Genomic DNA, 11693 nt, shown 5'->3' on the forward strand with positions numbered 1-11693 from the left:
CAAGATGAATAGAGATAAGGAAATCATCAGTATCTTGGGAAGCCATTGATCCAAATTGGATATTTTAAAAATTAGTTGTCCTTCTATGATAAAGAATACACAACCTTTTTACAACCTTTAATTGCATCTCAGTCAATAGCAATGAATGTAATAGGTTAAGAAAATTGGTTTGGTCTTCCAAAGCCATGTTCTCTGTGCAGTGCTGTCTCAGCACCTGCAGTCCTCCCCAGTGGAATCCAGTGCAACTGGAGTAGAACTCCTTTCCTTGTATGCCATGCCTGTTAGCTGGGCAGCTATGGAAGTGAAGGGAGAAGAAATAATGCATCTGAAATTACACAGAAATCCCAGTATAGCTGCCAGTATCCCTGCAAAGGAATAAGTCATAACAAATTCTAATGAGCTGTGGAGCAGGAAAAATATATCTAAGCTTTTCCAGGAGGAATGAACTGGACACCTTGATCAAAGTACACAATCACTTGGTTGGTACAAGCTGATCATGGGGATCCAGGCACAAGTACAGAAAACAAGGAAGAGAGAGATCTAGTTAATAAGTAATTCCTCACCATAATGCAAGTTAGAACGACGAATACACTCTCCTAACAATAAAGACAGTATTTCAGCTGAAACATTCTCCAGCACAAGGATATACCTCCTTTCTCTCACCAAGAAGAAAATGAAAAACAAGACAAGTGTTATTCCCAGAGAAGGAGAAGCCCAGCCTTCCAGGTGTCCAGATAACAGTGCATTCAAACAGCAGAGGCTGCCAGCTTGGAAGCCCCAGCTCACCATTGCATCTGTGCTCTCCAGCTTCTTTCTGACAGGGGCATTCTGCCTCACTGTGGGAGTCTGCCTTGTCCTGTCTGCAAACAGCGTCAGAGAAATACAGGTTGGTTTGGGAGTGGTGTTCTTTGATATTCTGTAAAGTAGAAACCAGGCCAGGTTTGGAGAGAAAAGGCTTTGAGTTTTTGCTTTTGAGTAAAGATGGTAGCAATGGCTTTATGCCTTTATGCTGTGTCCAGCAGCTGGTATTCCTGTGAAAATCTTCAGAGGCAGTTGGTCATCAATAAAATCAGAGCACTGGGTGGTAGTATCTGAAATGTGGGTGATAATTACTGCCAAAATGTTTTCATTATCTACTGGGGTTTTGAAGGGAAATAAGCAAATCCCTCACAGAGTGTTTGACACTATAACAACATTCATGTTTGTTGGGCAAAAGCTTGAAATACAGGGAGCCCTAATGTTTAAATCCCTCCTGCAGAAAAGGTTATTCAGACCTGTGGTGTTGTGAATAGACTCCTGTTTGGAGCCAACACTGTGAGCACATGATGCATGTGGGGATTTGTCAAGCATTCCTTGGTCAGCCAGCCCAAGCTGCAGGAGTGTTCTTCACTCAGCACTCCTTTGCTGAGGAGCAGACGTGACAGTTCTGCAACAGTCACCAAAAGGCTTTAAACCAGCTTTAAAATAGGGATAAATTCTGTGCTTGTTCATTGAGGCCAAATCCTCACTCTGCCTCTTCATTTTCAACAATGTTTTTGGCAGTCCAGGGTCACTTAGAAGAGAACAGCTCTGAGAAGCCTTGGACATAAACCACTAACCGTTTCCTATGCATGTTCTTTATGACAATATATTTGCTTGTTCACTTTTCTGACAGATAGATTATTCAGATAAATGCTCAGATTGTTCAAAGCTCCGTGAAAATTCCTCTAACTGGAATAAGGAATGCCACTGTTCTATTAATTTCACGCTAAAGGAAGATATATTGGTAAGTGGGTGCAAAAACCAACTCAGGTTGCTGAGTACCACCTGTTACTTATATCCCTAAATGATAGAAGACAGTCATTCTGTTCTGTAGAGCTCCTGACTAAATTTGCTTTGTACTTTTTCAGAACATGTAATGCTCAAAATTTTACACTTTAGCCTTTGTTGTTCATTTCGGTATTAATAATCAAGACCAGGCCCCTTGATTGGGAGATGCCCAAAGAGAAGGGGGTGGAGGAAATGGTGTTTGATTGTGGAGGTGACCTCTTTCTGTCTCTCTCTGAGTCAGAGGCAAAACCTTGCCCTTGGCCTGGGATTGATTGGTTGTTGTTGCCCTGCTAAGCTCTCAAGTGAGAAGGAAATCTGAAGCTCTGACCACTTTACATAAGTAGACCCCTGTAGTCATTTTTACAAGAGTTGTGCTGCTAATCCCCAAGGTCCTTGAAATAATTCAAGTCTAGCAATGTGATTCTGAAGTTTCTTTTGGAAAAAATATGCTTAATTTCCTTCCTTAAACTACCAGGTTGTGTTATTGGGACTGTTAAAATGCTTCATGTTCTGCCAAAGAGATTTTATACTTAGTACTGAATAAATGATCCCTTAAAATGACAGTGTAATTTAAAGTCACTTTAGGATTCTGCAGTATTGAGAAGGCTGTTAAAATACTTTGTAATTCTCCAGATTACAGTGATGTTTGAGATGAGAAGTTAATTTAACTGAGTAATGGGTTTTTTATAGTTGCATAATTACCCTTCATGCATGATTTGCCTGCCCAGCATTCTTCTTTGAATGTGAAGGTTTTTGTGCATGTTCTTTAATGGAAAATGAGTGACTGTCTCTGCAATATGATTCATAGTCATTGCAAGTTCATGGCCAGCCATGCCATCTTGAGTAAAATAATTATCAGGCATTTTTATTTTAGCTTTTCTTTGGTGATTTAAATTATGTTTAATTTTGTGCCAAAACATAAAATCTTACAGTTAGGGTAAAGATTAGATTCTAGCCCATGACTGCTGTATTGCTTAGGGTGTAGTTACAGACATTTTAATATGAGTACTCTCTTCCCCCTTTTTTAACTAAGTAATAAGATTTCTCATTGCCTTCATGAGCTCTCCTTATTGAAGGGATTTATCCTTGGATTCTAGGGTGATGTTTTTATGTACTATGGTCTGCAAAACTTCTATCAAAACCACCGTCGGTATGTGAAATCAAGAAGTGACGCGCAGCTGTTGGGCCGAAATGTAAATGTAAGTTTTCTTTTTCTGTTGTGAGATCAGCAGCACTTCCACCAGGTGTGCCTTTGACCATATGGAGAACCATAAGTGTGTTTAAGTGCCTCTAGGAAATAATAAAGTACAGATTTTCAGTGTTTGGTCATGGCTTTTATGCTTATTGGGGCTATTATGCCTAATAAGTTAGTAAGAGAGGAAGGTTGAAGGGGGTGGGGGGTAAATAAAATATGTCAGTCCTGTGTTGCAGTTCTCAAACCTACACCTTGTAGTGCTGATTAAAAATACATTGTCTTTTTCAAATACATATACAGAAAGCTTTTCCTTCTTGTGTTGTCAGTCTTCTTAGCCAGAAGTGTTTTAAACTGTGCTAGGGAACTGAATTATTCCCTAGCTAGGGCTAGGGAATTGAGTTATTCTGAGTCTTTAGTTTTGCCATTGGTCTTTGGAAGCAGGCAAGGAGCAGGAAAAGATTAGTTCTGAAATAAGTGATATCATGTAGCATTCTAAGTATGCAATTCAGATGTCTAAAGAGGGACTACACAGCATCACCTGCAGCAGACCTGCATAAGGAAACTGGAGAATGCAATCATGGCATTCAGGTTTTTACCTATAAATCTAAAGCATATTTTTTTGGGCTTAAAAGTAGCATTTCTGAATATACACATAGTCCACGTGTACTTTCAGTATATATGATGGTGCCATGGTAATCTATTGTTTCTCTAAAATGCTTCTTACAACTCTCAAGACATGTTCCTCGTTTCTATAAAATGCTTCTTAAAACTCTGCAAGTGTCCTGTCAGCTTGTTTGTTTGCATAAAGATGCAGCTGCTTTTTGCTTTTGTGCCAATCAGCTATACAGCTCATTGAAGTTACTTGAAAATGTTTCTATGCTGAAACCTGAAGATTTATAGTTTCTTATAAAATGGGGTAGGAAAGATGTAGTAAAGCTGAGGGGGACTTCTGGTTTTCATTCTATATCTTCATACATCAAGATTTGGCCTTGTTGACTTGCAGTAATTTGGCCAACTAGATCTGCTGTTCTCCAGCACTAATTCAGCCCAGGTCAGAATTAAAAAGAAGGTAAAATAAGGTGTTCTAGGGTACGCCAGGGCTTCACTGGAACAATTCCAGTTGTAGCCATTTTACAATAGCAGATCCCCAAACCTGTTTTTTGTAGTCTGGAGCTTGCAAGTCGGCAGCAGAATTTGATGAAGACCTTAAGTTTCTGTGCCTAGATATGGAAGGTGTTCCTGAACTACACACCCATTCATTTGCTGTCTCTCTAATGTGACCAAAAGGTACTGGAGACTTAATTGTTCAGTGGCTTTTCAGAAGAAGGCATGGGAGGACACCAATTAAAAGCAAACCCTGGGTCTGTGCCTGATTGTTGTGTGACCTTGAATGCAGATCCAGAGGAGCTATTGCGCGCCCTTCAGCACCTACAGGAACGGGACCCCGATGGCGCCGTGCGGGGCCATTGCCAACAGCATGTTCAATGGTACGTGGGACCTTCCTCTGCCCCTTCCTGACTCCCTCTTCACACTATTCCCTTCCCCATGGCAGGGCAGACCTGCTACTGCAAGGCCTCCACTTACTCCCATAAAAGGCTTTGTTTGGTGGTGCTGCTCTGGTGAACGTGAGGCTCTGCTTCCTACTGTTAGTAACTTGGCCCTTGTTTGGAAACTCAGGGAGATTTCTCATTTTCTAAGGCCCTCTTCTATGTGAGTGTACAGTAGGAGTGAGGAATTTAGGCCCTCTTGAAATAAGGAACAAGGATACAGTAGATTTGGTATACTTCCTTGCTAAAAAGCACATTCCTGTACAGTGATGGGAGAGCCCAGATTCTGCCTCCTCACAATCACGTTCTTAGAAGGAGGGTGTCGTGGTTTTGGTTTGCTAATTTGAGATTTCTTGGCTAGAATAGTCTTTCTTCATTCACTTAGGGAGAGAAGTCTCTCTTGTTAATGTTATGGAGACTTCTCTACGAGAAAACAGTTCTATCCTGGCTCTCTCCACGAATAGCAGCTGCCTGGGGAAATCTGCAATCGTGAGATCCCTCCCATTTTCCACAAACTTTTCCCACAGCTGTGTTTATGGGCCATGTCAACTTATGGGGTACTGTTTTAAAGATGAGTTATTTAAAGGCAAAGGTTCTCATTATCTGTATCTGAAATTATCTTCTTCCTAGGAGCACAGGATCTTCATCGCTCTTCTCTCCTTCTCTGTTCAAACTTCTCATAGGATCACAGCTACTTTAACATCTGCTTACTTTAGCATGGAGGCCTTTGCTTGATATCTACAATTTGAACACTTTCATCTCCCCATACTTCCATGTCGGAAAAAGAGTCTTTTCTCCATACAATGTGCTAAAAAGCACATTCTTATACAGTGATGGGAGAGCCCAGATTCTGCCTTCCCACAATCATGTGCTTAGAAGGAGGGACTCTCCACATTCTCCACTTTACTTTGGATCTTTGGATCTACCCAGTTTCATTTTTGTTCTAGAATGCTGGAAGCATTCGTAGTCCTAATTTGATCCTGGATTTGATCTTTGTAGTAATCTAATGGGCATAATCTATTTCTGAATACACTTGGGAGATTTCAGAATGTATCTTTGGAAAGAAAAGCAACAAAAAACTACAGACTTTTCTCCACTACCCCATCTTTTTTGTCTTCCAGTTTCTACCACTCCTTGCTCTCACCCTTTTTTTAACCTGTTCCATGCAGCAGGTTTTGAGAAGGCAGCAGCTCTTTCCAAGCAGCTGCACCACCTACACCAGGGGACTTGTGAAAGCCAGTTGCATTCAGTAACTTCTAGATCCATTTGATTTTCATCTGCCTGCTTACCCACCTGCTGCTGGAAGTGGGATTTACTGGGCTGGGCTCAGACCTAGGCCAGCAGAGCCCAGCTGTGTGCAGCCCACATTGTTCTGGAGCCTGGGAGGGAGAGTCAAGACAAGAAACTGAGCAGGCAGAGCTCAGAGCATTGCAATTCCTGTTAATGAAGTGGTGACAAATATCTGGGGATATGGTGGGCCACAGAATGATTGTCAGAACCCAGGAAATTCCTCTGGCTGCCCTGGAGGACTTGAGGCCCTGCCAAGGGGCTTAGAGACCCTTGGCCCAGAGCCCAAGACCCCTGTGCCTTTGATTTTGACCCATGGAGCAAATTACCACCTTTATATGAAGAATTACAAGTCAAGAGAGTTTAAGTAGAATAATAGTTAGTTTGTCACAGGGTGAAAAATAGATTTTTGGAGTTTTTAGAATGGGGGTTCGGGGGTAAGATGGGGGAATCTGGGTGTGTCCAGTCTCTTTCTCCTACTTCTTCTTGGCCTCCATCTTCTGCTGTGATGGTGGCACTTTTGGATTGGTTTAAGGTAGAAACTCACTGTCTAACATAGGTGATAGGTATTGGGAAGTTATGGTAAATAAAGTACATGTAGTTTTTAGTATAAAAAGATAACACCGCCCCAAGGGCGGTCAGTGTGCCTCAACCCAACCTGCCAGACAGACCTTGGAGGGTCGGAGAAAGAATGTTATAGATAAGAAACAATAAACAACCTTGAGAACGAGAATAGAAAAATCCTGACTCCTTCTTCAATGGCCAGGCTGGGAAAAAGAAGTTTGTACATATCTCAGAGTCACTCTGACCAGCAGAGATTCTGAGAAATTATCATTTCCCAGAAGATTGTGTCTGAGCTTTAAGGAGCTGCATGAACAGAGGTTTTGTAGAAGAAAACAAAAAAAAAGTATCTTTTCATTGATGCTTATGCAGCTGAGTTTTGCTTTTCATGTCTCCTAAAAGGCAACCCCTCCCCATCTGTATCATCTGATTGTCCCTGCCCATCATCCCATTGACTGCCTAGGGGTTAACAGAGCTGTTAATCCATCCTATAATGGTTTTGCCTTATATTAAACTAATCTATGTAGGAAAATAGTAATGGATAAAAACAAGTGCTGTTCACCCACTGAAACTGGACAGCATGGTTAGGCAAAATTTTAACTAAATGGTTTTTGATTGAAGAAAGTGTTTGTGTCCAAGTTGGTAAGCAAGCTCTAACTGGCATAAAACTAAAGCAATTTTTATTTCCAAAGGACTGGCTTCCCTTGATTGTGCTTTTATCTCTACCCTAGTCCCTGAAAACACATCATGTATAGCAAAGTTTTGGGACAACTGTCAAAGAAATTCTAGGGGAAACTAGCTAGGACAGTAACTTCTGTAACTAGCTAGAGAGCTCAGAAAGTGGTTTTCAAAGAAGGTAGTCCCACAGGAGCTGATGGACATGAGAAGCATGTACAACATATACAGGGATTGGTAGGAAATGTTCAGTCTTTAAAACTTCAGTAGTTCTAAGACTCTGGTACCTTAGTTCTTCTTGTGAAATGTGCAGTGCTCCATACAGGCCCAGGATGTTCAGGTTTTCTATCCACTTGAAAGATGCTTCAATGTGCCTTTTTTTTTTTGTTAGTCATTCTGGCAATTAGAATGACTGCCTTTGACTCAGAGATGTTGCTTTTTGTATTCCCTGCAGATACTATTGATCTGTTTTACAATTATAACTCATCTATGATTCAAGTGCCACTGCTGAAGACTGGAAACAGTTGGTGGACAGATAAAAATGTGAAATTTCGCAATCCTGAGTCATACAATCTCTCTTCTGCATTTGCAGGTAAGAATGGTTCTGCTGGTGGTCCTTATCTTTCAATGGCTTCCCTATTTCCCCCTTCATATGTCTCCCATTCTCAGAAAAATCACCTTTGGGAGAAATAGCAAGAAAGCAAGTTGAAGAAGGAGGGTTTAGAGGGTGACTGATAGCAGAAGGCACATTTAGCCAAAATACCACCTTTTAACTTTTTTAATTGACCACAGAAATTAAGAAAAAATAGTTTTGGAAGACTGAAGTTAGCCCACATCAACACCCTTCTTTATACTTTCTTGTAATGCCTAATCTGTCCAGAGAAAGCAAGGAAGCAGAAGGAAGCAGTTGCTTTTTTTTTTTTTCCTTTGAAAATATCTGTGAAGGAGAATTGCACATCCCATCTTTCCCTCATGCCTGTGCAGATTCTTGGGCAGTTGTGAGACATGAGAGGCTGCCTTTGTCACTAGTTCTTTCAGACTTGTTTCCTAGGGCTGTTTCCTTGTTATGGTTGATCTCTATTGAGCTGGGGCTAAAAGCTGCCTCTTGTGGATCAGAGCTGGGTGCAATAGGCAAGAGCTAATGATCTAAGCCATGTTCATGGGACAGATTCTAAATGTCATAGGCTGTGCCATTAGGCTGCAAAAGGCGCCTTTCTAGTTGTACAGGAATATATTAATGTGTAAAAATGAAGGCAAGCTCCTCATTATAGAGAACATATTGCTTGCTGAAGAGACGAGAATCCAGAATAAACAGTATTTTCACTTGTGCAAGTCACTTTGTTTCTCCTTTGAAGGAAAAGGTTCTAGTGTGTAGCATTGAAGGTTCTAATTTGTAGCAGCCCCTGGGTACTGTTAAACTGTTAATTCATGTTTGAGGTGAGTGTTTGTCCTCATGTTTGTCCTCACATTTGTCCTCATGTTTGAGGACATGCTTGGAGATGCTGTTATCTGGCATATATATAATTTTGGACAGTGTCTCATGTATCTACCACTGCTCATATTCCGCGTTGGTTGTGTGAGGCCCAGAATCTCAGCAACCACAGATTTTACAGATAGTGTCTTTCCTGCTTTGTCTCTTTGTGACCAGGCACAGCCAGACCTCCTTACTGGCAGAAGCCAGTGTACCTGTTGGATGAGGAAGATGAGAGGAACAATGGTTATGTGAACGATGACTTCATTATCTGGATGCGAGTGTCGGCCTTTGCCACGTTCCGGAATCTCTACCGGCGCGTCAGACACGTTCGGCGCTTCGCAGAGGGCCTGCCAGCAGGGAATTACACCTTCCAGATTTCCTACAGTATCCTTTCACATTCCCTGAGGCTCCCAGAGAGTTACAGTGACATGGAGGCGAATAGGATTTGTGTGGGCAACTGGCAAAGAAGCCGTGAGGAACACCCCTGTGTCAGGAGAGCCTCGAGGGATTTGGGCCATGTCCTGACTGATAAGAGCTTTTGTGCTGGTGATCTGTCCCCTCACAGCCAACAGTGGGAACTCTGCTGACTAAAGAACTCCTTTTGTCAGCAGGAGTTATGTCAACATGACCATAAATTCCTCTTCTTTCTCAGCTGATAGAAATGTGGTTATGTTCTGTCTTGGTTCTATTCTGAAAGCTTCCATGGGAGAGATGAAAGGTAAACTCATATAACATTCTGGCTACAACATATTAGGTAGAGCTGAGCACTTACCCTCACAGAGACTATGTGGAGTATCCTGATAAGCTTCCCAAAAGGCCCATTTTCAACTGAGCTTTCATAGCAAATTAATGCAGTAGCAGTCCTATAAATAATGAATCTGAAATTTACAATGTTTTAGAAAAGTAAGTATTTCCACATGCACACAAAGACTGTATCTAAAATAACTGGGTTTCTTACTACCAGCTGCCTACCACCTCCCAAAGAGCAGCTGGGTTTTTGTATCCAGAATAGCAGAAACATCACCAATGAGTTAAAGGAGTTTTGGCAGCAAATGCAGCCCTCAAAACTCTTTATGCCTTGGAAAGCTTTTTGAGCATTTAATGTACGCTTTGTTAGTGAAATCTTAACATCCTTCTCTCAGATTTCCCTGTTACCAGATTCAAGGGGAGGAAGCATGTGATTCTTTCAACCGTGGTGTGGAGTGGTGGAAGTAACCCATTCCTGGGAATTGCCTACCTCGTTTCTGGCACAGCAGCAACCCTGGCAGGTTTTGTCATAACTGGCATCCACTTAAAGCTCAGGAAAAAGAAAACATACTTTCAGAAGCAATAAGGTTCACCTTTCTGAACAGAGACAGAAGTGTGCAGTGAACAAAGAAGGTGCAGCACAGACCTTTCAGTCTTTTCCCTGAGCTCTGGACCATTTTCAGTGTCAGGTTTGGTGAATGTGAACAAAGTGAAGGGCAGGGCTAGTCCATCATCTGAAACCTGAGGTGCCATTCTCATTAATGTACGTGTGAGCCTAAATTTGTTTCCTTGGAAACTTGTAGTGAGATGAGCTTCAAACAGCAGATAGCACAGCTGATTAGAGTTGCAATGGCAAAGAAATTATGTGGTACCAATGTCTGGCCAGAAGTCAGGGGCCATATTAATTTCTTACTCAGCCCGTAATTCAGACAACATTTCTCTTAACTGGAATGGAGCTTTGGTGGGTAAAAAGTGAGTCTTGATCCAACAAAAAGCTTGAGTAGGTAGAACTTACTGCTAAAATCTGCTTGTGGACCACATACATGTGCTTAATGGCTTGGCTTGGGTTTTATATATCTTTTTCAGCTATGCTGAAAAAACAACCAGTTTATACCAGTGCATTCACTCGAGTTTGACACCTGATTTCGGTTGAATACAGGGCATTTATCAGGAGTTCAGAGTTTGTTTAGACCAAATTTATTTGATTTATCTAGCAGCTGAGAGCTGGAGGGCATCCAATCACTTATTTGCATTTTTAAAATTATGGTTCCATAGAAATCCTAAATGAAAAGCTTCTTTAATGCAAAATATTTTAACAAAACCATCTACCTAATTTAACTATTAGGCCAAAATTGCACTCCTACCTATCCCATGTGAAAGTTCACAAGTTTACATGGCACAGAATGGTAATTTATTGTCAATAAAAAACAAAGCACCAGAAAATCCATCAATTTAAAGTGAACACTGCAGTTCATGAACAGGTTCATCAATTTTTATGTTTCATGTTTAATATTTTACACATTTAGGAATTATTTCTAGTCTCACAAAATGAAGGAACAGCACTGAAGAATTTAGGTCAAGCATACCATGGTAGGTGTGAATTTTTTAAAATGGTTTTTCTGTTGTAAAAGTGCAAGTGGAATAAAACACCTTCAATTACTTTCATAAGTATTTTGTGTGCCTTGCCTCTCTCCTAAAAGGCCTTCTCACTAGAACAAGAAAGAAATCACAGATTGGAGCAGGAGAAAGGGATGTGGCACTGGGAGCCTGCAAGCCACTGTCAAGGCATCTGCATTTGAGAGTGTCTGGGGCTGGGCATGTGGTGACCTGTGACAGATGGCCCCTGCTGAAGGGGTTGGCAGCACAGAAGGTGCAGTTTCCTTGAAGTTCTGCTTTGAAGCTGAGCCATGAGCAGCAGAAGGGAAGCTGCTCTATTCCCAGCCCAGCCTGGGAGGACAGTCCTGCCCCACCAGTGCTTTGTGCTGGCCGGGAAAGGTTCCTGTCCCCTCTGCTCTTCCTGCTCAGGGCCAGTCACCTCCATCCTGAAGCTGCAGAAACTGCACCTTGCACCTGGATCTGTCAGGAGCTGTGGAAGAACCCTACCCCTCACTGGGCTAGACAAGACAGAGCATGAAGCAGGGCATGCAACAATGCTTAAGGTTGTTAGTCTGAATCACTTTTAACGGTGGGACATGCTCCTAAAACTTTTCAGTCCTTTTGAAAATGTAATCCCATGCAGCTCTCTGGAAAGCTCTGATGGGATTTCCTGACAAAGCTGAATTTGTTTTCTGGCTCCTAACAGACCATGGGAACATCTTTATTTTTCTCTTTCTTTTTTATGGTTTTTTTTTTTCATTGTCTGAGAAACTGACTTTCAAGAAATTATAGGGGTGGTTAC

General features: G+C 41.6%; 1 protein-coding gene across 1 annotated transcript; it reads left to right on the forward strand.

The window, feature by feature from the left end:
- Positions 1–307: 307 nt before the first annotated feature.
- Positions 308–10963, forward strand: LOC118688166 (cell cycle control protein 50C-like). The gene is made up of 7 exons (XM_036385589.2): positions 308–886; positions 1655–1765; positions 2907–3008; positions 4401–4491; positions 7529–7666; positions 8723–8932; positions 9691–10963. Exons 1-7 carry the CDS (start codon positions 674–676, stop codon positions 9879–9881), a joined length of 1056 nt encoding a protein of 351 aa, XP_036241482.1. The 5' UTR covers positions 308–673; the 3' UTR covers positions 9882–10963.
- Positions 10964–11693: the final 730 nt, after the last annotated feature.

This window comes from Molothrus ater, chromosome 2 (genome assembly GCF_012460135.2).
Source record: "Molothrus ater isolate BHLD 08-10-18 breed brown headed cowbird chromosome 2, BPBGC_Mater_1.1, whole genome shotgun sequence".
NCBI classification, from domain to species: domain Eukaryota; kingdom Metazoa; phylum Chordata; class Aves; order Passeriformes; family Icteridae; genus Molothrus; species Molothrus ater.

Excerpts from the sequence above, each read along its gene's own strand:
- LOC118688166 (XM_036385589.2), top strand. The coding sequence starts at position 674 with ATGAAAAACAAGACAAGTGTTATTCCCAGAGAAGGAGAAGCCCAGCCT. Across the intron at positions 3,009-4,400 it reads TGTTGGGCCGAAATGTAAAT|ATCCAGAGGAGCTATTGCGC; the intron begins GTAAGTTTTCTT and ends CCTTGAATGCAG. Across the intron at positions 4,492-7,528 it reads TGCCAACAGCATGTTCAATG|ATACTATTGATCTGTTTTAC; the intron begins GTACGTGGGACC and ends TATTCCCTGCAG.